This window comes from Chenopodium album, chromosome 11, assembly GCF_948465745.1.
Source record: "Chenopodium album chromosome 11, dcCheAlbu1.1, whole genome shotgun sequence".
Classification (NCBI taxonomy): Eukaryota; Viridiplantae; Streptophyta; class Magnoliopsida; order Caryophyllales; family Amaranthaceae; genus Chenopodium; species Chenopodium album.
Genome location: NC_137844.1, coordinates 55,887,142 through 55,910,594, shown reverse-complemented (window position 1 = coordinate 55,910,594; position 23,453 = coordinate 55,887,142). Strand labels below are relative to the sequence as shown.

At 35.1% G+C, this 23,453-nt stretch overlaps 5 protein-coding genes across 6 annotated transcripts; 3 read left to right on the top strand and 2 right to left on the bottom strand.

Annotated features, from left to right (window-relative positions):
- The first annotated feature begins 267 nt into the window (after nt 1-267).
- On the top strand, nt 268-3,651 carry LOC145566924 (oligopeptide transporter 5-like). The gene is made up of 7 exons (XM_081626188.1): nt 268-343; nt 692-1,137; nt 1,446-1,543; nt 1,627-2,199; nt 2,328-2,595; nt 2,716-2,898; nt 3,025-3,651. Exons 1-7 carry the CDS (start codon nt 268-270, stop codon nt 3,649-3,651), a joined length of 2,271 nt encoding a protein of 756 aa, XP_081482314.1.
- Nucleotides 3,652-8,056: 4,405 nt separating this feature from the next.
- Nucleotides 8,057-14,434, top strand: LOC145567835 (uncharacterized). The gene is made up of 12 exons (XM_081627238.1): nt 8,057-8,375; nt 10,507-10,591; nt 11,414-11,465; nt 11,555-11,575; nt 11,655-11,708; nt 11,950-12,000; nt 12,193-12,255; nt 12,400-12,465; nt 12,579-12,617; nt 12,782-12,904; nt 13,005-13,097; nt 13,862-14,434. The coding sequence occupies exons 1-12, from the start codon at nt 8,294-8,296 to the stop codon at nt 14,084-14,086; spliced, it is 954 nt and encodes a 317-aa protein (XP_081483364.1). The 5' UTR covers nt 8,057-8,293; the 3' UTR covers nt 14,087-14,434.
- Nucleotides 14,435-15,385: 951 nt separating this feature from the next.
- LOC145566923 (uncharacterized) lies at nt 15,386-17,312 on the bottom strand. The gene is made up of 4 exons (XM_081626187.1): nt 16,483-17,312; nt 15,901-16,394; nt 15,578-15,592; nt 15,386-15,489 (listed from the first exon to the last, which is right to left on the bottom strand). The coding sequence occupies exons 1-4, from the start codon at nt 17,310-17,312 to the stop codon at nt 15,386-15,388; spliced, it is 1,443 nt and encodes a 480-aa protein (XP_081482313.1).
- Nucleotides 17,313-17,415: 103 nt separating this feature from the next.
- On the bottom strand, nt 17,416-18,819 carry LOC145569318 (uncharacterized). Of its 2 annotated transcripts, none has more exons than XM_081628670.1 (2): nt 18,714-18,819; nt 17,416-18,019 (listed from the first exon to the last, which is right to left on the bottom strand). In XM_081628670.1, exon 2 carries the CDS (start codon nt 18,011-18,013, stop codon nt 17,546-17,548), a length of 468 nt encoding a protein of 155 aa, XP_081484796.1. In that variant the 5' UTR covers nt 18,014-18,019; nt 18,714-18,819; the 3' UTR covers nt 17,416-17,545. The 2 variants fall into 2 exon arrangements, with proteins under 2 accessions (XP_081484796.1, XP_081484795.1); XM_081628669.1 differs by having other exon boundaries at nt 18,719-18,810.
- Nucleotides 18,820-19,430: 611 nt separating this feature from the next.
- Nucleotides 19,431-22,169, top strand: LOC145566922 (uncharacterized). The gene is made up of 11 exons (XM_081626186.1): nt 19,431-19,521; nt 19,779-19,863; nt 20,237-20,306; nt 20,419-20,472; nt 20,597-20,647; nt 20,768-20,830; nt 21,047-21,112; nt 21,283-21,321; nt 21,408-21,530; nt 21,614-21,706; nt 21,875-22,169. Exons 1-11 carry the CDS (start codon nt 19,431-19,433, stop codon nt 22,142-22,144), a joined length of 1,005 nt encoding a protein of 334 aa, XP_081482312.1. The 3' UTR covers nt 22,145-22,169.
- The last annotated feature ends 1,284 nt before the right edge of the window (nt 22,170-23,453 follow it).

Genomic DNA, 23,453 nt, shown 5'->3' with positions numbered 1-23,453 from the left:
AGGATCGAGATTCAAATAACTAACAACAGTTGTTGAAGCCAAGAGATTCGCTCTAATTGCCAAAAATAGAATATAGTTTTACTGGACATCTTCACTTGTCTGAGAAATATTTTTAGTTAACCATGCATTGTCAAGTGATATACTAGTAATTTTCGGACGACAACCATGTACAAACTACATTTAAAAGGGGATTATATAGAAACCTTGGAGAATTTTTTTTTTTTTTTTTTTTTTTTGGAGCAATTTGGAGAGGAGAAAATATGGTTTATGAGGTTGGTACTTGGTAGTACCTCCTACTCCAATGCTCCGGAAAGCAATCACTCGTCTTTTCATATAGATACCGGTATTCACATCTCGTTCTTGATATTTATAAACTTCTTGAATGTACGATTTTTCATATGTATGTACGATTTTTCATGGTTTTATTTTATCATTAACCCTGTTAAAGGACCAACTCAACTAAAAACTTAAGCCGATGGTTGAAACTCAGGAATATGTTTTATACTCTATCAGACTCATTGTTTTTCATAGGTTATGTTTGATTTAAGTGGTCAAAATATGAACATACGCCCCTGTTTCTGAATAACTGCATCGCTTTAGCTTTTAGACTAGTCAGAATAATGCGTATTTTGGTAAGTGTAAATATATAATCGTATTAGCTGAAGCTTGAATATATATTTATTATTTTCAGAGAAAGAAGATATCAACGACAATCCAATAGAAGAAGTGAGGCTAACAGTTTCCATAACAGACGATCCAACACTTCCTGCACTAACATTTCGAACATGGGTATTAGGCCTTGTGTCCTGCATCCTGCTGGCCTTTGTAAACAAATTTTTCGGGTTTCGACAAAACCCGTTGTCTGTATCATCAGTAGCAGCCCAAATTGCTGTTACACCAATAGGAAGGCTAATGGCTGCCACATTACCTACAACACCTATCTTTATACCCTTGACAAAATGGTCCTTTTCTTTGAATCCTGGACCTTTTAATTTGAAGGAGCATGTTTTGATCACCATTTTTGCTAGTTGTGGTGCTGGTGGTGTTTACGCTACTCGTATTATCGCCATTGTAAAGGCTTTTTATCATAGAGAGATGAGTCCTTTTGCTGCCATTTTGCTTGCTCTTACTACTCAGGTATATATACATACATATCCCATATTATAAGCTAGTTTGTGCTTGATTTGTGGCTTTTCGCGTAAATTATTTACATATTTAGGATTATGTTCATATTAAGAGTAGTATGATCTTAGAATATGTACTAATGTACACTCCTCCTTAGGTAGCCAATCAACAGATCAGTCTAATGGTCATAAAATTGCGTTAATGTTGATTATTGAACGTAATTTTTGATTTTTTTTATCTATGGAGTTTGATGTATATATATGAATAATGTAATTGACTTTATCTAACATTGTTGCTTTACAATGGTTGACATAATGTAGTTGCTTGGGTATGGATGGGCTGGTCTATTCAGAAAATACCTAGTCGACTCCCCGTATATGTGGTGGCCATCAAATCTAGTCCAAGTCTCTCTTTTCAGGTTCATATGCTAATTCTATAACATAACATAAACACCTTAATTGCTAGTTAATTGTGTATGTAATGATCTTATTTAATTAATAGGAGCTTACACGAAAACGACATAAGGACAAAGGGAGGACTAACTAGACTACAATTCTTTCTCATGGTTATAGCAACAAGCTTTGCCTATTATGTTGTCCCTGGCTACCTCTTCCCTTCGATTGGGTGTCTTTCGATCCTCTGTTGGTTATGGAAGCGAAATATATTTATGCAACAAATGGGTTCAGGACTTCATGGACTTGGGATAGGAGCTTTTTCTCTTGATTGGAATGCTGTGATAAGCTTCTTAGGAAGTCCCTTATCGACCCCAAGCCATGCCATCATAAATACTATGGCCGGGTTTTTCTTAGTCGCGTATCTGGTTGTTCCTGCTGCTTATTATTCAAATGCATATGAGGCTAAGAGATTTCCATTTATTTCCTCGAGTACTTTTGATCATACCGGCCATATGTACAATGTGTCTCGAGTCATGGATAAGAATACATTCAGCTTGGATATTAAGTCTTACAATAGTTATGGCAAGCTCTACCTTAGTATCTTTTTTGCCCTTACCTATGGACTCAGCTTTGCTACACTTTCAGCTACGATCTCACATGTCGCCCTTTTCCATGGAAAGTGAGTCATTTACTGATTTTTATGATTTTCTAGCGTTCTTTTCATGTATGCAATTAGTGATTTTTGCATAAAACAACGGATGATTAATGTTTAAACCGACTTTATGTTGTTGGAAAACACGCGTGCAGGTCAATATGGCGCTTGTGGAGCCAAACAGCATCAGGGAAAAGTGGTGAATTTTCTGATGTACATTCCAGAATAATGAAAAGAAACTATGCACAAGTACCTCAGTGGTGGTTTCACATACTATTAGCCGTTACATTCGCCTTGTCATTGCTTGCTTGTGAAGGGTTCTCTAAACAGCTCCAACTTCCGTGGTGGGGGTTGATAATGGCTTGTGGAATTGCTGCATTTTTCACCTTACCAATTGGCATCATAACTGCTACAACAAACATAGTATAAATCTGACCGGCGCCCTGCTTTTACAAATATTTTTTTTTTTTAGTGAATTTTCAGTGAAGTGTGAGTTTATAAAAGTTTGTCTAATTGTTGTTGTTTTGCTTCTTGTTTGTTTAGACACCTGGTCTTAATGTGATAACTGAGCTGATCATCGGATACATATATCCGGGGCGACCCCTTGCTAATGTAGCATTCAAGACATATGGTTATATTAGCATGACACAAGCACTTTGGCTCCTTCAAGACTTTAAATTAGGACACTACATGAAGATCCCTCCTAGATCAATGTTCATTGTCCAGGTATGCATTAGACCGAAGATTTACAATGTATGTAGTTCTGATACTGGTGAAGTTCAGACCATATCCTGTTTTCCTGTTTTGACATTTACAAATTTTAGGCCTAATTTTTACAAAAAAATGTATCAGCTAGTTGGAACTGTGGTAGCATCTTTGGTCTACTTTGGGACAACATGGTGGCTCCTTTCAACAGTCGAGAATATTTGTAATGTATCATTGCTTCCTGACGGGAGTCCTTGGACATGTCCAGACGAAGAGGTTTTCTACAATGCATCGATCATATGGGGAGTCATTGGACCTGCCAAAATGTTCACAAATCACGGCAACTACCCACAGTTGAACTGGTTCTTCCTTATTGGATTTCTTTTGCCTGTTCCAGGATGGTTTCTATCACGCAAGTACCCTCACTTTAAATTCTTTAAGCTCATCAACATACCTGTCATCGTATCAGCAACAATGATGATGCCTCCTGCTCGGTCTATCAATTACTTGACATGGGGAGTTGTAGGACTCTTTTTCAACTACTATGTTTACAAAGCATACAAAGGATGGTGGGCGAGGTACAACTATATATTGTCTGCTGGTTTAGAAGCAGGCATTGCTTTCATGGGAATACTGCTTTACTTCTGTCTGCAAACCAAGGATATATTTGGTGTTCAATGGTGGGGTTTAGAACAAGATGATTACTGCCCGCTTGCTAAGTGTCCTACAGCCCCTGGTGTTCGAGTTGAGGGATGTCCTGTTCTAGCAGGATAGTATGATTTTAGGTGATAGTGAAAGTAGAAGTACTAATTTGAAGAAAATGTCAAGTGTACATCTATGTTAAGTGATCAAGATTCTCTCTAGTATCTAGACGGACTAGTTAATAACTTAATACAATACTTAATACGTTTTTGAAATTTTCTGTCACTCATTCGAGTAATTGGATGGTCGCTTCTTGTGTATATAATGGACTAGAAAGTGAAACTATTTTTGTAGCGCTAATTCGCAAGCAATTATCAATATCATTGATTTATCAAGAAGAATGCCTTGCAAATTTTGCAATAGTTGAGTGCTTAACTGTGATAGCAACAAGGGTAAGAAAATAAACATGTTTTCTGCCGTAACCCAAAGGGAAGTAGAAAGTTGTTGGTCACGGATTGTTGTAATTCAAGGTAATAATTTGTGCAAATAAACTATGTCAGAAAGATTTATAGCTTATCTTAGAGTTTAGATAAACCATTAATGTTGGAAACCTCATTGTGCTAAATCATTCTTTCTTTAACTGTTGCTAATTATTCCCAAATGCAATATTATAACAGTTAGTTGAAGTTTGCAGGAACAATTAACTAGATACTTCCGTACTCCTTTCAGTCTTAAATTTATTGTTGAATAGCATGCAAAATTACGTGTAAACTCGAAATGATCAATAACTTGGATTATATGACCTTTAATTCCGTTGCAAAGTGTGGTATACAAGTTAATACAAAGCAAGTCATGAGATGTTGCTTGCCAACTGAATGCGGTCATGGCATACATAGGCATATCAACAGAAGATCTCGTGATTATGTTAGAGAAGATTCAGAGTTGACAGCCTTTCTGCTTTAGTACTTCAAATGGATTAAAGCAAAACCAACTACTTGCCAAGTCCATAGAAATGAATTACCTATTTTGATTCTCTATTTATATTACTGTTTTATGTGCCGAAATATTTAGCCAATAAATTAAAAATAAGAGTTTTGAACATTCTTAAGTTTTGTTAAAATTGATTGAGGCAACCTCTCTAAAAGTTGAGTCAAAAATTGGTCGTAACAATATTAACTATGACCTATATATACATAACAAAACAACCAAACATGGATGTACATGGTAAATTAGTTTGCTCTTTATACGAAGTATGAGTTATTTATTGGGGTCTTAGTTCTCCCCAGCTCGGCAGGCCCTTTAATGTTACAAGTCCAATATGAAGATTGTGAAAAAGATAAGATAGTTTAGTGGATTAACAAGAGACCGTACTCCAATTATTGGCTTGATTACCAAATTCAATAGGACAACGGAGTTCTGTCTTCATTAAATAGGACAAATGGACAATGGCAATCCTTTCCCTCTATTCAATTTATTCTCTACTATGACTTGGACATAAATACAATGTAACTTGATAATATAAAAATAGAAATTAAAAAAGTTATAATTAAGGTGTTAATCTTCATATTTATGTCCTATGATTATCTAAAAAATTTAGCACGGCCAGATACCAAACGGTAGGCGTTACTGCGTTGGGAATATTGTCCCTGGTCTAATAGACAAGTACTCCATAGTGAAAACATTTGTTATCTCACAAAATGATAAGTCACGATGTTAGATATTCTCTCAATAATAATCCTCTTTATTTCTCATTTAACATAAACGGTCATATACAAAATATATTTAAGTAGGATACTTGGAGGGTAAGACCAAATATACCTAAAGATAATCACAAGATATTCTAAGATATCTTTTCACAATATTATCTTTCCTAATAACGTTAAAGCTTTCCTCCCGATTCCAAAATATGTTAGGATCAACTCTCACCCACACTATGATGGCTCTTAAAACACAAAAAATAAAAATAAAAAAAATAAAATAAAATAAAATAAAATTGTGTAATCAATACTTTTTTTTTTTTTAGAAACCAAGGTAATTAATTAATTAATAGGAATCGAAGTACAACCAAACTGCCAAGTTCCCAGATTAGCAATGCCAATCCACATATTCATACTACTGCTAGAGAAGAAATAAAGCAAAGTACTAAAGTTCATAAGACTTAACATAAACATAAGCATTAAAAAGAAAGTTCCTAGCAGACACCTCCCTTGAGTTTCCTTCATGCACATTATCATCATATGCTGCCCATAATATCGTCTCCATACGCATCCTTAACACAGGTGGGAGGTTTGTCGAAAAACTGAGCTCCTCCTTCCATCTCCTTCGCTATCTTTGCAAGGTAATGCGCCACTCTGTTAGCTTCCCTTGGCACATAGTTAAAGGAGAAATTACATCCCTTAGCTAGCAGACTTTGCATATCTCTGAGGATAGCCACAAAGTCATGAGTTCCATTCTTTTCCACAGCTTCGAGGGTAGGTTTGAGAGAAAGAGCATCCGTCTCAATTATGACCTCCTTTAGCCCCGCATCAATCGCCATTTGCATACCCCCACAAATAGCCAACAGCTCGGCCTGTGCTGCACTTCCAGCATTGATCTGCCATGCTTTCCCAAAAAACCATGTTCCATTTGAAGTACGAGCCACTGCCCTAGCTCCAGACCTGTCTTTTTTCCTCCATTCCCACGCACCATCAGTGTTCATCTTAACGCTGCTACCTAGAGGCCTCTGCCATCTTGTTTCTAGAATTAGGATAGCTGGAAATCTCCCTTTCCCCTGAAAAACATTAAGAGTAGTATCCAAATCGAGCTTATATCTGTTAAACAAGGTTAGGGGATGGTAAACAGCAAGCTGGAAGACTGTGTAATTTCTAGCCCTCCAAATATGCCATAAAGCCACTAAGAAAGTCACTCTCCAAGTAATGCTCATATTCATGTTATAGTTCATCCAACCTTCCCAATTAATATTGAAAAAAATTTGAAAATTGAACTCTTTATCCATTTTATTAAGACTGAAAATCCTAGACCACAACATCCTAGAATTTATACAATCTCTAAATAAATGCATGTGACTCTCCTCCCCAAGCTTGCATTTAGTACATATTGGGTTGAAATTATCAATTCTGATGGCTAAGACAGTTGCAATAGGAAGAATTTGGTGACACATGTTCCACACTAGCATTTTATATTTAAAAGGGATAGGAATATGCCAAATTTTTTCCATTTAATACAGGGAAAGAAGGATGAGTAGTAAAATTAGAAGCCAATCTGTAAGCACTTCGAATAGTAAATTGTCCATTTGATTCAATTCCCCAACAAAGAGTATCTTCAACCAAAGCTACACTAGGTAAAGGGATTCCTTCAATGAGCTTACAAAGATACTCCGGAATAACATGCTTAATTCTATTAGTATTCCATCTACCATTCTCAATGATATAATTAATACTCCAATGGGCCATATACTTAAGAATGGGGTTGTCAATAACCAAATAGATAGGCTTGTCACCTACCCAATGGTGGTACCAAAGGCAAATGTCCTTCCTATCCCCAATTCTATAAGAGATCCCTCTTATTAGCAACTCCTTACCTTTAAGAATATCCCTCCAAAGAGGAGAATCATGAGGACTAGGAATGCTATTAAGGAAAGAGGATCTCTTAAAATATCTAGCATGAAGGATTCTTACCCAAAGCTTATCCGGATCGATCATGAATAATTCTCCACCCAAGTTTGGCCATAAACGCAAGGTTCCAATCTTTTAAGTTACGCATCCCTAATCCCCCTAATCCCAAAGGGAGACAAACCTTTTCCCAACTAGTCATAGGAAGATAGTGGGTTTTATCTACCTTATTCCATAGAAAACGTCTACAACTCTTTTCCAAATCATCTATTATAGAATTAGGAAGCAAGGTAGTTTGCATCACATAGAGAGGATAAGAGTTAAGAACGGATTTTATTAAGGTACATCTCCCGGCCATGTTAAGGAGTTTGGCTTGCCACCCTTTTATTCTATTTTTGTGTTATTAAGAAGGTCCACATATGAGGCAATTTGAAGTGAAAATTCCCTTATCCTTTCAAGAGGTCTTGCTCATGTACCTGGATTAGGGCCTTGTTCTCATCAGATTATTTTCAGTTCAGTTCAGCTCTAATAAGTTCAGTTCAGCTCTTAATTTCCTTCTCTCATAAAATATTCATTTCTGTTCAATTCAGTTTCAGTTCAATTCAGCTCTAATAAGTTCAGTTCAATTCAGCTCATTTCAGTCAATGAAAACAAGCTCTAGGTTGACTTTTGAGAACCTTAAGTTCGATACCTCCAAAAAAAAAAAAAAAAAAAAAAAAAAAAAAAAAAAAAAAAAAAAAAAAATCAAAATTAGTACGAGTAAAACAAACGTCACCTTTAATGACACACCAATACGGAGTAATATTGGTTTAACCTTTGTGTATACGGATTAAAAAGGAAGTGTAGAATACATATGGGGCCCTATCTAACTCATTCATTTCATGTTTAATCCATTTGTTTGAAAATTTCGTCCTTCTTGTCCCAAAAAAAAAAAAAAAAAAACATAAATAAATTGTTTTTCTCTTCTCTATCAGTCAATTACAGCATCTGGTCATCTGGAAACATCATACACTGTTTGTTTAAAGGTGGTAACTTGTGGGTTTCTTCTTCATTTCATCATTTTATCCATTTCCCAACTGTTTGAACAACCTCTAATATGAAACAAAAACTGTAACAATTTCAACAAAGATTTCATCTTCTTCAAGATTTCCAAGCAAGAAATCATGAAATCTACAGCAGCCATTCTCTGCATAATCTTGGTCTTTGTTCCTTTGTCTCAATCTCTTCCCTTTATTGTACTCCATGGTAAGGCTCTATCTTTTTCTCTCCCTCTAAGTTTATATAATGTTATGATTTTATTGATTTTCATAGGTATATGCAATTTTCAAAACATTGTTGGTTATAATTGTTAATTTTGACTTTAATTATCAATTGTTTGATTACCCTTTTGCTTGAATATAGGTTTTTTTTTTTTTTTTTTTTTTTTTTTTTTTTTTTGTTGTTGTTGTTGTTGTTGTTGTTGTTGTTGTTGTTGTTGTTGTTGTTGTGATTATGCAAGCTGAGCTGAGGAATTGAGTTTTGTTTTAGGTTTTGGCTGTACTGTTGATTAGAAAGAATATGCAAGATTAGTTCAGGGTTCGATGTCAGAATTTAGGTTTTTGGTTGCAACATACTGTATATTATTAAGGGTATGAGTGAATTGTGATTAGGGGGAGGGAGGGGGCAAAGTTATGTTACATGTGTCTAGTTGAATGATAATACAGGGTGATTGGTTAGATTTTGGAGGATTGTTAGTTTCACCCTGTCGTGGCGGAGCAATCGGCTTGGTGGACTATTATGCAAATTGAGAACTGAAGTCAATGACCAGATTAATCAACTGATGGTGTATGGGACTTACCGAAATACAGAGTAGAAAATTCATATGGGATGAATGCCTATGGAATATATTGTTTTGATTAATAATTAAATGGTACGGAGTATTCCGTTGTGAAGGTTTTTAATTGGAATATTGACATTGTTGTCAGTAAGTAGCCAATGTAGGGGATGATACTTTTTTCTGGAATGGATGAGATGGATGTCAGTGCTTCATTTGGGTTTTATTGCTTTGATAGGTGTGTGATTGAATGTTTATCCGCGTATGAGTTGCTTCTTGGTAAAGAAGAACTTGTAGAAGAAGGGAAAAGAGGTCTGTAAGATACATTCTGTCATATTTGGTCAATGTATAATGTGTGAAGGTTACAATGCAGAATATCCCTAAATGTTTGATGAGTATTGGATTTATCCGTATTCAACGTGTGTAAAGTAGTCATGGACCCGGTGGGTGGGGGTTGGGGGAGCAGAGATTTATGTTTTAGGTGAAATGTAATATTTCTCGTCCAATACTCCAATAGACCAATATTATGGAGCCTTTCATACTAGTGGCACCCATTTCAGTTTCTTCAGAAATTTGGTGTTAATTTTGAAAGTACATGGGGACCTTAATTGCCTTTAGTTACTTTCAGTTTCTTCAGTTACTATGGAGCCTTTCATAGTAACTGAAGCTTGGGATTTTACATGGGCCTTTAATTGCCTTTAATATGTGTTCATCTCTCTATTCTTGGGAATTAAGAGTCATGTAATTCTTGTAGTTTATGCTGTTTCATTCTCTTGCCCTCTTTGGTTGCAAAACATGAATTTACCAACAACTGAAGCTTGAAAGTATCTGGAAGGGATAATTTTAGAGGATATATGGATATCTTCAGCTCTCATACTTTCTATAATTACATCAAAATGTTTAGTAATAAGACATACATGATTATCACTTAAATTAATAAGCCGTCATTTATATATTGGATCGGAAGTCAAAACTATTTGTCTCCCTTAACTTAATACAAAATTTGTATACTTTCGCAATAGCAGATTTTTAGTTTTAAAAAAAACACAGTGACTTCTCTGTTGACGTTGGACATGCAAATTACAAGCATTATAAAATTATAATCATATTTGGGTTATGGATACTGTTTTGAAAGGAATTTTTTTTTAAGGTTTCCACATATTACAGCATGCAATGTTGCAAGATTGATTTTACCTTTGGAGGTTTGTCTATAAAGCAATTGCAACTATGTGTGTACTATGAAACACACATGTTTTGATCCATAAGCTTTCACTCTGTAGTTTACCCAAGTTTACCAATTGGCAAGGATGTCCAATAAAAAAATGATTTTGAAGAATCTAACAACTCAAGATTTCTACTATTGTGTTAAACAAACAAAAAACCGTACAGATCCCTGTGCACCTTAATAAGAAGTAATGACTTATTCATTAATGTCTCAGAAAAGCTGACTTTATCATTACAGCTTTACAGTATTTGTTTTTTTTTTTTTAGATTCATCTGTAGTATTGTGGTATAAATTTCATGTTCCAGTTGCTTGCTCAGTTTAGATGATGTATCTTGTAGGAATTGGAGATCAATGCAAAAATCGTGGAATGAAGCAGTTTACTAAGCTCTTGAGTGAGTGGTCAGAATCAGAAGGATATTGTATGTATGTCCTCTCCCTTTCTCTGCTTATTTTGTGTTCTGAACTTTGGCCTGTTTGACTACTTGCCATCTTACTTATGTTTGTTTTCTGGCATGTTAAATTATACCTGTTACTCTATCTGGTACCAAATTGCGATGAATTTTTTCACGTAAAGGATTTTGGAAGTTTTGCAACAGATGAGAATGTTTTTATGGAAACTTAAACCATTTTTTGATTTCATACTGGAACATTGTTATTTTTTGTTAATAAGTTGATATGTGCTGTACACCTGTCAAAATTACTTGGAAATTCTGAATTTGATCCCTGGATAATAAGGTTAGAGAAAGAGGAATAAAATCAGGAGATAGCTGTATTTCCCAACTCTGATTGTATATAGGCTAAAGCCTGAGAACACTTGTAAGATATTACTCCAGTAAATGAGCTCGGTTGATAAGCTCTATGTGTGGAGTGTGGACATACCTCTTACAATGAATCATGCATTTAGTGATTCATTAGCTCAGAGCATGGATCTGAGGGAGTCAAAGGAATATTGTGACTGTGTCTTCCTTTAATCTATGCTTAGATTCTCTTCAAGTCCTTAAATTTTTACCTGAAATTGGTGTCGTTGTCATATTGTGGTCACGAGCTCAATCACACTTCTAATTGATAGTAAAGTCCAGCCAATACATATGGTTTTTTCATAGCTATTTCCTCTGTTGACCTCTATTGTTGTCAGTCAGTCAGTCAGTCTATTTGAAATGATGACACGCACTGCAGTCCTCATTTTTTTACAACTAGTTGATTTTTTTGTGTACTGATCCATCCCTATTGTTGTCTTTTGCTCAGCGAAATTGGTAATGGATCCTGGTTTTCCTGGTTTAATCCTCTTGAGGATCAGGTACAGTGAAATTGAGGCTGAGAAGCTTTTAAACTATATTTTTCTTTGACTCAACCTTATTCTAATTTAGATCTGTTTTTGCCTTGCAGACACAAATTGTTTGTGACAAGGTGAGAAAGCTGTTGGTACTTGGCAGTAACATGTACAGGTTTGAAATTTGACTCTGACTAACTTGTTATTGATCAATAGGTGAAGAAAATGAAAGAATTGAGTAATGGTTACAACATAGTTGGTCTGTCCCAGGTAATTTCATGTACTCTGCTGCCGCTCTTGTACTGATTTGCTTAAGTTGCTGAGTTATTGAATTATGTGCTATGTTCTTATTGTTCCCAAGATGAATTTAGGATACTGTATTCTGTTCCAGTTTGACCTAAAAGGGAAGACTACGCAAATTTGATCTATTTATGATATTTTTCTAGTGTAACAGTGTTGAACATCAGTTTTCAGTTATTTCTTTCTGAGACACTTGTACTTTTTGTTGTAGGGCAACTTGATTGGGCGAGGTGTTGTGGAATTTTGTGAAGGAGGGCCTCCTGTAAGAATTAAAATTAGAAAATAATAAATTAAGATATTGTGTTTTGGTTTATTACTTACCTAGCACATCTTGCATCAGAAGTTTCTGTTCATCTCCATGCAACCATGGTGCCTATGCTTGTCATGTACTTCCTCATTTATGATTCTGCCCCTGAATATAATACTAAACATTCCAAGTTGATGCTTGAAACAGGTTAGGAACTTTGTCTCATTGGGGGGGCCTCATGCTGGCATTGCTTCTGTTCCTCTTTGTGGTGTAAGTTTATTTGTCTCTTCTTTTATCCTAATCATGATCACCTCAAATTGGATTGCATCGGTGAAGACTGCTTGCTTGTTTATTACTGTATGAGTTGTGTAATCTGTATTATGCCCTTACTAAAGTAAATGCATTTGTTTGCAGGCTGGTTTTTTTTGCGAGCTTGCAGATGTGCTTATCAAATCTGAGATTTACTCAGATTATGTTCAGGTCACAACTGTTATTTAATTGCATTAACATGTTATTTCTGTTCAGAGTTATGTATTTTCTTTGGTGCTTCTAATTACATTCTTCTAAAACTGGAAAATCTTGTGGATTTTCAGGCTCATTTGGCTCCCAGTGGTTATCTTAAAATCCCAAATGTAAGTGTAGTTCTACTATCTATCTCTTCAGTTGTATCTTACTTCTTTTGGTTGATTTGACCCAGTGGAATTTCTAGTGGAACCTTGTGAATCATGCCCATAATGTTCCCTTCTTGCTGCCAATTTATGCATCATCTAATCTGTGTTTTCTTCTGTTTTTTCAGAATATGGATGGCTACTTAGAAAAGTGTAGGTTTCTCCCAAAACTTAACAACGAAATTCCAGAGGAAAGAAACTCAACTTACAAGGAACGTTTTAGCAGCTTAAAAAATTTGGTTCTGATTATGGTACATTAGAATACTTTGAAATTTCTTAATATTTTGCTGATTTTTATTTTGGTTGAAGTGTTTTACGTGCAGCAATTTACTTACATTTTTGCCATTACAGTTTGAGCATGACACAGTTTTGGTACCTAAAGAAACCTCTTGGTTTGGATACTATCCAGATGGCGCTTTTAGCCCTTTGCTAGCACCTCAGGAGGTATGTTTCTCTTTGACACAGCTAGTCATCTAGCTCAAATAAGCAAGCGTAGAAGCATCAAGATTTGCCTTTTATATATTGGAAACCTGGCTCTCAATTGGCTTCAATGATAGTGTAATCTTTGTTTCTTTATTCTAATGTTTCATCCCTTAAAAATAGTTTTATTGGACTCCTAAGGTCTTGTAGGTCTTGACTATTTTTTTGTCATGTAACATGAAATTTATTTAATTACAAATCTGTGAAGGCGTCTTGCCAAGAAAATGTAGTGATATTATTCCACTTAATAAATCTTTATTTTTAGAAATTAATGGTCAATGAAAATTTTTTCTGGCTAGGTTCCTTACAGTGGTGGAAGATATATCTTGGATATATTGGCATGTATGTAAACCTTGTGCTTGCCTGGCATAGACATGATAACAATTAAGGAGAGCTTGAAATTGCATCACTGAGCTAACTATAATAATGACCATTGACTGCCGCCAATACTAAGTGTTATCTTTGGGAGAAAGCTGCATGCCCTTTACCTATTCATGAATTGGTGTATGATGGTTTATTACCATATCACCAATGTTACGTGTTCAACTCTTTATATGCCCTGCAGTCTCTTTCAATAAATTTTGTGATGGAAATTGTCTAACAACTCCTGGACTGGAGTTTTCACCAGCTGTTCTTCAGCCTATGTGATCTTATATATCATTTTGTTGCATGTAATTGTACATCAGTAGTTTGATGTCCCTCTACCTTTTTGTGTGTGTGTGTTGCAGACAAAGCTGTACACTGAAGATTGGATTGGTTTAAAAACCCTTGATGTTGCTGGTAGAGTTAAGTTTGTTAGTGTGGCTGGGAATCATCTTGGAATCTCACATGAAGATATGAAAAAACACATTGTTCCCTACTTGAAGAGTCAAGATGAGAAGTACAGTTATAAGTTCAAGATTGCGCGTGGATTGCTTACAAGAAGGCTGAAAACTCAATTCCATGAGAGTTGATGATGAAGTATTCATCCATATACAGCTGTGGCCATTGTTAGTCACTGATTTCTGTAATTTGCTAGTGGGGATTTTTCAGGATCAGTGAATTCATGTGATTATTATAGACCACGGTCCTTGAATCAATAAGTACGACTCAATTCCTTTACAATTGGATTGCAATATTCTGTGTATAAACTATTGAAACTATACATATCATGAAACTCCTTTAGGCCAGAAATTTCCTAATTAGTTGTTAGGTAAGTCTCTTTTATACATGAGAAAAATGAATGCTGTCTTCTTCCAATTGACAAACTATATACTGAAGTAATTATGTATACAAAGTACTCCATACTCTGTTTTAGCTAACCCTGTTTACTACACTGCTTCGAATTGGCTATGAATCTAGCCAAGTGGTTTACATGAACAAGTTGAATATCGGTTGTACCTTGTGCATACTAACCAAAGTTACTTTGCCATGTGCTTGAACCTTGTAAGCTCATGAGCCAACAAATGATCTTAATTTATAGTGTAAGCCTGTAAGGTAAAACTACATATACTCTACTTTTACACAACCTTCTATGTGTACTCTTTTTTTTATTACTATTTGCATTTTGAAAGACATAAGACAACTCTGGTTCTTTGTGAACAAAGATGATTGCTGGAACAAGTGCCAAAACTAACATGTTCACATCTGTTAATGTATGCCAGGATGTTTTATATTTTTAGTGGGGGGGTTTCTTATTTTAAAAGGGAAGATCTACAAGATATTGATGATTGTCTTTACCATTGAGAAATTTTTAGACTACCCAAGGTCATCCCCATTTTTGAGTTGTGGCCGAGTTGCAAATCATGAAGGTTGGTCACAATACTTGGTTAAATCAGTTGGCCATAAGGGCGGTATTAAATATTGGTAAGTATGGCTGCACCACAAGATTTCAGGTATTCAAGTTGAAAACCATAATGGGTAGGTAAGGAAATTCAAAGCTTCAGCAACAGAACAATTTCCAGTTCAAACTCCTATGGAGGTGAAGGTATCTCTTGTCCGTTGCTTGCGAACTGCATATAATAAACTGATGGTTCTAATAGAAGTGAAGTGAAAGATATGTGTCTTTACCTATTAATGGAAGAAAGATTGACGTTTGTGCAATGGTCCATAAAAAAATTAGTGAACTTACACTGCTTATGTGGGTCGAGTTAGCTGCCATTGAAGTTTTTACTGCTTGGATCTCCTGCTGTGATTCATTCATTTCACAAACCCACATGCATGTAAAGAAAATAAATTCAATTTTTGATCTGAACAAATTGACACTAGGTACATCACATCAAACCATAAACAGGACATGTATTTCCTAATGTTGTGCTTAAATCAGTAAATGCAAGGGACTCAGAAACAACTGAAATTAACTGCAATTTTAATGTTACTGCAGAACCAGGGATTATAGAAATGTACAGCAGTTTGCATCATGATCTATAGAGCACAAGCATGAAAGAATTTTAGACACGAAAAACCTGCACTTGTTTCAGCTGCAACACAGTTGGAGCATAACAAAGTTATTTACACGAACTAGATACTGAATTCAGGGGTGAAATTAGATCCCCATATTTGTCAAGACCTTGTCATATTACTATCCCTTGCACCTCCAAAAAAGCAAATATAGGAAGAAAAAAAAAACAGCTGAAACAGGAGTAATATGAATAAGATAATAACTTGAAATTTGTACTTAAGCCATGCAAACTTAAAAGTTAAAGCTAATTTCTTAAGCAAAATAAATTACAAATAAGGAAATGAAAGTCGCTGCTAATCCTGACTAGCCTTTATATTTTGAAGCAACTTATGATATCATCATCGAGAACTTCAGAAAAGACCTCTCTCTCAACATAAGTGGTCAAGGAATCATATAACTGTTGGCTACCTACACTATTCAGCAGCTTAAACTTTACATGGTTCATACCAGAAATTGTTCTCTCGATGCTTGGAGTTGCCACAGGGAGAATCAACATTAACTTCACAAGCAAATAGACAGCCCAGTACACATCGTGCTTCCTTGTTTCCACAAGTTTCACTGAAAGCTCCCCACTGTCCTTCAAATTCCTGAATCTATTATCACTCCTCATGTCGGTGATAAAGTTTTCAAGTTGATACTCAAGGCCCATCAAATCAACAGAGGAAAATTCACTGGGATAAAACTTGGCGAGTTTGATCAATTTTTGCTTGTCAAAAGAAGAAAAGCAATCAGCTGGGTTCAAGCAAGCCATACAAGAAAGCAATTCCATACTTGTCTCATCGAACAAATTGTTAAGCTCTTGAATGCTTTTGTCAATAACACTAAAATAAATATTTCCTCGAAAATAATCAAGATTTGTGTCCGGTTTGACAAAAAGCTTAAATCTTCCAGATGGATCATAATCAGCACGTCATATCAAGAACTTCAATGTCATTTTTTACACAGAATGAGGAAACTTCATTCAAGAGTTTTTCCCATCCAATATCTGATCTCATTTTTTGAAATTGCTCCTTAACCACAGAAACAAGGATAATGATATTAGCAATACCACGATCCCTACTTTGCAAAGCACGATGTAGCACATCCGTGTACCCTAATATGTTCATCATCAAATGTGCCACAAAAACAAATTCAAATGATAAAAATGAGTTCAAAAGCCTTTCAGCTTTCACTCGGTATTCTAGTTTTGAGACCTCAGCAATCAGGTCAAGGACATCCAGGATTGTAGGAAACATGGTAACAACATGCAAAAGGGTTTTAAAGTGATCATATTCCCAGCTGTCATAAGGTCTCTGTAAGCCAAACTCTTGAATCACATCTTTTCTATTCTCAAGCTCACGAGATCTCAGCGCCTCTAGAACTTTTTGAGCCTGAGCTTCTTGAAGCATTTCTACTCGTGTACAAGATTCTCTAATCAGGCTCATCAAATCAGCAAGTCTCATGAATACTGCAAAACAATCGGCACACTTTCCAGCAGCATTTACAAGTGTCAAATGAATATGGTGAGAAAAACAATGAAAATGGTATGCAGATTGAGATTCTTTCATTATCAAAGTCTTAAGGCCATTAATATCACTATTCAAGTTACCAGCCAAATTATTAGCCCCGTTGTAGCACTGCCCGCAAATCTTACATGGACTCAGTGAATGATCCTTAAGCAAAGAATCAATGGCAGCCTTACATGACTCAGCAGTGAAACCATCAACCCACACAACTCCAAGAAACCGTTCTATTACCATACCCTTTTTATCAACATAACGCAAATAGAGAGACAAATGATACTCATGGAATTTATCATGAGACCCATCTGCTAATATTCCAAAGTAGTCATCATCGAGGTCTTGAACAATAAGCTTAGTTAATGCTTTGGCACAAGCAGTGATGAGGTTTTTCTGAACTTCGTGGTCTGTAATCTGATAATGTTCCAAAGCATTTTCTGAAACAGCCTTTTGATAATCTTCATTGAACGAAGCTAGCAACTTGATAAGTTCAAAAAATTCCCATCGTTATTAAAATGCCACTCCAAGCGCTCCTCCTGACCACAACAATCCAACCCTTGGCGCAGAAGAAACCTCAAACTTTTAAGAGACATGGCCAAGCAAGCATCATACTCAGTTTTAACATGTGGATCCCTTTCAACAACAAGCTGACCCTTTTCAACAACAAGCTGATCCCTTTCAACAAGTTGGCCATTCTCGGCTAATGTTAATTTATCAGCATTCGAATTGCCCGACTCCATTCCGGTTCCTTGACTATTTTGCGAAGAAGAATACAACTCTCCATCACCATCTCCATCTCCATCTCCATCTCCATCTCCATCACTGTCTTGGGTTGCATTTGGTAAAGCAGGAGTCATCTCCATAGCTTTAAATTTCTTCTGAAACATAGACACTAAGGTAATTTCTGGCTTTGTTTTCCTGGATTCTGGAGTGTCATCCATCACATCCTAATAAAAAATTAAAATAAAATTTAACATAAATTCAATAAGAACCACTGTCACAAACCCTATCATTCTCCAAAATAGTGATTAATGCCAACCAATTCCCTAATTCCTTCACAAACCCTCTACTAACCACAATTTTCAACTAATGGACTAAATTACATACTTTATCCTATTTTATTTCAATTGCAACACATTTGAAGTTTCGGGTTTGCATCTTTAATTTTTTAGATTAAAGTTAAAAAATTTGACATTTTGAAATTATATATGTATATATAAACACATCTGGCAATTTCCCATGTTATTATACGAAGTATTTTACACCCAAAAATCACAAATGATGATCAAAGAGGAGGTCATTAGTGTAAAAGTCCAAAGGGCACTACTTAAAAAAAACAATGGAGAAAGTCTAAATATGCAATCTTAATTCAAAAATAGTAAAAGAAACAGAAGTAATTTACATTTAGAAAATAATATCAGTAATTAACAAGATATAAAGCATAAAACTTTAATTAGAAAATATAACAAACCAAAGTTAAGCAGGGTATTAGGGTTTAAAGATTATGATTCATCCTCAATTTACTAGTTTAATTATATAAAATTGCAGATAATGAAAGTGCAATAGAAAACAAAATAGCATGGAAAATGACAAAATACGAAAGAATTGAAAATTTAGTGAAATGGAAATTGTGGGTATCACCTGACCTAATCGGGCGGCAGAAATGAAAGGGCAGGAGCTGCGAGCGATTGAGCGAATGTGGCTGTGAGTGTAGTTTAAATTTTAGTATGAAGCTTTGGAACTCTTACGTAGGGGTAGGACTCTCGGTAATTTTAGTTTAAATAGTATTTGAACAGTTATACCCTCTAAAATGTTTATTTACTTATTTACCCTCATTAAATGTTAATTGCCTTTTTTTCAACTCTTAAGAATAGTGTGGATATTTATACCCTTAAAAATATGTATTTACATATTTTTCCTCATTAATGTTTCTAACATAGGGTGAAATAATTGAAAAAGTTTTCTAAACAAGACTAATAATGACGCTCGTGTGTCACTCTAATTATTTTTAAAGTTCTCTTCAATAACCATTTGTAATACATTAAAAAAAATATAGTGATCGTGTAGAATCTTGTTACATTTTTCTCACAAATTATCAACCAAAATATCACATTTAAACAATATTTATTTTTAAAGAAGATAATAATGACAATTTTGCTAACAAGTGAGGAAAAGGATGCAAGTAGAGTAGAACAAATTATGCGTACTCCGTAAATTGTTATTTGTTTTTATTTCTACGGATATACAAGTATAACACACTATACTCAAGAATTTGGACAGCTTGATAGATATAAATAAATAAAGAGGTAAATCAAAGTGCATGCAACTTGAATTCCATACCAAAAGTAAAGAGAGAAAATGGTGCTTCGTTTACTATCTTTCATCTTGATCGTCACTTTGGTCGCTTACATTCCCACCTCATTCTCTCTTCCATACATAGTCGTCCATGGTACTATAACAGTTGCCTAAATTGTGTATCAACTTGAAAGTCAAAATCAAGCAATAAAAAAAAATGGAGGGAGTGAATTAGCGTTACTTAACTTTATTATTTTTTAGTTTTATATCCTTTACAATTTGTTTGTTATCTTAATAATTGGTTAGTCTAACTGCAGCAATCCTAGAAGAATTTTACCGACATTTTGGATTCTTAAATGCCTGTTTCATATAGTTATTGAGTGTTTCATAATGTTTTTTAGTTTGATGTAGGCATTGGACAAAAGTGTACTAATCAAAAAATTGCTGAGTTCACAAAGCAGTTAAGTGAATGGTCAGCTGCTCAAGGATACTGCATGTATGCCTGTTCACTTTCCATGTTGATTTGCTTTTAAAGCATATTCAATCATGTTTGTTTCATTTTCTTTCATGCTTTTGTAAATAAAACCCACCAAGTTATCCGGGATCCCTTAGACTTTTGAATTATAATCACAAGCTCCCAACTCATTGCGTACAGTACATATATCAAGATGCTAGTATTTGGTTTTCCCTCTTTGGTAAAGCAAGCAAGATGTGTAACCAAAAAGGGTTGCTCTGGAGTGGAAATCAGTGTCTCGAAAGATGATAAACTGATACCCTCCGGTTATGCACTTAACTTCTGTCAATAGCTTACTAGCCTCAGTAACTTTAACATGTTTGTGATTATTCTCTTCTTTTGTCATGCTCTTCAGAGAAAGCAATGGAGGATTTAGGTCTTGGCTTTTACCCTTACAGGATCAGGTGACAGTTGCTTGCAGCAAGGTGATCGACACAGCTTCAGAGTTACAATCTGTCATTCTGTCTGCTTAATTAGGGAATCAACATTTTTTGATATAAGTGTTTGACAACTGCTTGTTTGCTGTTAAAACAACAGGTGAAGCAGATTAAAGAGCTTAATAAGGGTTTTCACATTGTCGGTCTTTCTCAGGTCATTACTCACCTTTGATGCTCATCTTTTTCTCATTTTTACAAGAAACGTTACCTTTGCATAAATTTTTTAATGTCCCCCAATCAGCTGTCCTTTACTAAGCTGCTGCATTGCAAACTTGCAGGGGAACTTAATTGCAAGAGGCATAATAGAATTTTGTGACGGAATTCCACCTGTAAGAAGAATTTCATTACCTACTACGAGTAATAGAACTTGTTGAAAGGAATTCTTAGCATACAACCGCCTCTCTTGGGTGATGATCTTGTAATGCTGGTGTTTTGATGGAATCAAACAGGTAAAGAACTTCATTTCAATAACAGGACCGCATGCAGGAATTGCTTCAGCTCCTTCATATCCTGTAAGCATCTTGCTTTTTTTCAATTAGTTCTTACAGGTAAAAATCCTTTTCACAAAGCATTCGGGGATTTTCTGATTGACATTGCAATCCAGTGTTTATCTTTCTTTTTTTTCTGAGCAAATTTGGAAGAGAAAAGGTCAATATGTGCATGCTTCAGGGTTTTAGCAAACTGCAGTTCAAACAGATGATGACATGCTTGGTTCGATTCATCTGCAGTTTAGAGTCATGAACTCTGCAGCAGCAAAACTGATCAAATTTGGCATCTACAGAAATTTTATCCAAGCAAGCATCTTTCTTACCTCCTTAAAGATTATTACGATTTCATCCATGGATAACAACTTTATTCGTCGTTTACAGTTAATGTTATGCCAGTATCTATTCATTCAGCTTCTGACCAAGAAAATGCTTCCTGTCTTTAAGAAAAATAATCCTGTTGTTTCTTTGAAATGCAGAATCATTTGGCTGCCAGTGGTTATTTCAAAATTCCAAATGTAAGAAAAATTTCAACCAACAAATGTTGTCTACTTTGATGCCAGAGTATGCAAAGCATCTAAATTTCAGTTTTCTTATCCTGCAGAATATTGCAGTATATCTGGATAAATCTAAATTTCTTCCAAAGCTTAACAACGAAATACCAAATGAAAGAAAATTGACCTACAAGAAAAGATTTAAAAGTTTAGAGAACTTGGTTCTTATTAAGGTGAGATTAAGCTAAAATTCTAATCAGTAAACTTACACAATGTGTTATGATAAAAGGTGACACCCCTTTGTATGATCAAATAGTTTGACCGCGATAAAGCTCTAAATCCTAAGGAAACCTCGTGGTTCGGGTATTATCCTGATGGTTCTTTCTGCTCTGTGTTTCCTCCTCAACAGGTGAATTTGCTTCTGTCATCCTTTCTTTATTATTGTATTCTCCTTGTCTGGTACATACATGTGTTCTTTTTCTGAAATGAACTTTCTGCTTCAACAATTTGTAAGTTTAGGTAACACTAGATTGCTGATTGTGCAATCATTGATTTGCTTGATATTTCGGGAATGCAGACAAAGCTTTATGCCGATGATTGGATTGGTTTAAAAGCACTTGACGATGCAGGAAAGGTCAAGTATGTAAGTCTACAAGGAACTCATCTAGTAATGTCACAAGACGATATGAAGAAACATATTGTGCCCTACTTGAAAGACTCGAAGATTGTACAACAAAATTACAGAAGTGGTACCTTATTAGAAACCCAAACAGATGATAATAGGTTTTGTTCTAATGAACTGAGTGCATTAATGCTTAAAAGAAAACAAACCCACGACATTTCTTAGAGTCGACTGCTTTGAACTTTTTCAAAAGATGGCATGGCATCATGGTACTGTGAAAAAAGCTTTAATATATGTTTCCTGTTTAGAGTTCATCTAATATTCATCCAGTCAATAAACCAGCTTGTAAATTTTGGTGACAATTTGCATTAGTATGGTTTTTCATGAACTGTTCTCAGCCTCTAACATACCATAGCTAGCATAATGAATCTCAATGAAAGTAACATCTTCTCATCTCTTTGAAGCATAAATACGCGAGAACCCAGCCAAGGACAACCTAACCAGCATTCTCAAAGTAACCAGGACAGAAAATGAAACATAGGGTATCAAACAAATTTGATGGAATTACAATTTACAAGACCATTATCAGTAAGGCTACCCACTTATCTAATGAGCCTTGAAGGCGCAGCTACCCTGCCTATGAATATACTCAAGACCATATTGCAGCTTCTGCTGGATGTGGAAACGACAGCACGAGCAGAAAAGCTTTGAGCTTCTGAGTTCTGACTATGACATTCTTATGCTTGGCCACCATATAGTACTCTCCCTTCCAATGAAGTAATTTCCACAAAACTATAATGGTACGATGATAGATAAGAAGTAACAAGTATAATAATGTAACAATTGAATAGGGTATCTTTGTGGAATCATGTCATGCGATAATTATACAAGGTTGAACTATATGTCAATTGATTCCGGACACAGGGAATACGAGTTTTTGAAAAGATAATTCCTACAGTACTTACTACTTAGGTTGTGCAATAAAATAGTAATGTGCAGATTACAACATTCCAATACATTACTCAGGAGTTTGGACTTGTACATGTTGGCGTCATTTGGAGACTGGAGCTTTATTCAAATTATCAATCAAAAATAAATTGACAGGAAAATTAAGTTCCTGTAAATTAACAACTTGGTTATATTACAGTTCATTCACAATCCGAATAAACCTCATGGTTCGGGTAACGTGATGCTTCAGCTCTACGTTACTACGACAGCATATAGGATTTTTTTTGGATAAAATTATACACCTTTGATATATTTTTTATTTATTTAATTATTTCTTAATGCAACAATCGACCAACAAAGAATTCTATGCAATTTTGTTAAATTTGTTCAAATATTGAACTAAATTTCTTAAATGACCAAGTTAACGAAGTCAAAGTAGTAAGTTATGCAAATAATGCATAAAGTCAAAACATGTCGACTTGAAAGAAATGGAGAAAAATAATGTTATTTAAAACCATATATGTTCACTAGTTAGTCGTATAAAAAGTTGTGGTGGCCTTGAGTAAATTCAAACTCCCGGGTTTCA

What these genes read in the sequence shown, in the direction of transcription:
- LOC145566924 (XM_081626188.1), top strand. Translation starts at nt 268, where the DNA reads ATGAGGTTGGTACTTGGTAGTACCTCCTACTCCAATGCTCCGGAAAGC. An exon ending in TGCTTGCTCTTACTACTCAG is followed by an intron (nt 1,138 to 1,445) that starts GTATATATACAT and finishes GACATAATGTAG; the next exon opens with TTGCTTGGGTATGGATGGGC. An exon ending in TAACTGCTACAACAAACATA is followed by an intron (nt 2,596 to 2,715) that starts GTATAAATCTGA and finishes TTGTTTGTTTAG; the next exon opens with ACACCTGGTCTTAATGTGAT.
- LOC145567835 (XM_081627238.1), top strand. Translation starts at nt 8,294, where the DNA reads ATGAAATCTACAGCAGCCATTCTCTGCATAATCTTGGTCTTTGTTCCT. An exon ending in TCCCTTTATTGTACTCCATG is followed by an intron (nt 8,376 to 10,506) that starts GTAAGGCTCTAT and finishes TGTATCTTGTAG; the next exon opens with GAATTGGAGATCAATGCAAA. An exon ending in ACATAGTTGGTCTGTCCCAG is followed by an intron (nt 11,709 to 11,949) that starts GTAATTTCATGT and finishes TTTTTGTTGTAG; the next exon opens with GGCAACTTGATTGGGCGAGG.
- LOC145566923 (XM_081626187.1), bottom strand. Translation starts at nt 17,312, where the DNA reads ATGGTAATAGAACGGTTTCTTGGAGTTGTGTGGGTTGATGGTTTCACT. An exon ending in ATTGAAGTTCTTGATATGAC is followed by an intron (nt 16,395 to 16,482) that starts GTGCTGATTATG and finishes TATTTATTTTAG; the next exon opens with TGTTATTGACAAAAGCATTC.
- LOC145569318 (XM_081628670.1), bottom strand. Translation starts at nt 18,013, where the DNA reads ATGGATGACACTCCAGAATCCAGGAAAACAAAGCCAGAAATTACCTTA.
- LOC145566922 (XM_081626186.1), top strand. Translation starts at nt 19,431, where the DNA reads ATGGTGCTTCGTTTACTATCTTTCATCTTGATCGTCACTTTGGTCGCT. An exon ending in CTTCAGCTCCTTCATATCCT is followed by an intron (nt 20,831 to 21,046) that starts GTAAGCATCTTG and finishes ATTCATCTGCAG; the next exon opens with TTTAGAGTCATGAACTCTGC. An exon ending in GTTATTTCAAAATTCCAAAT is followed by an intron (nt 21,322 to 21,407) that starts GTAAGAAAAATT and finishes CTTATCCTGCAG; the next exon opens with AATATTGCAGTATATCTGGA.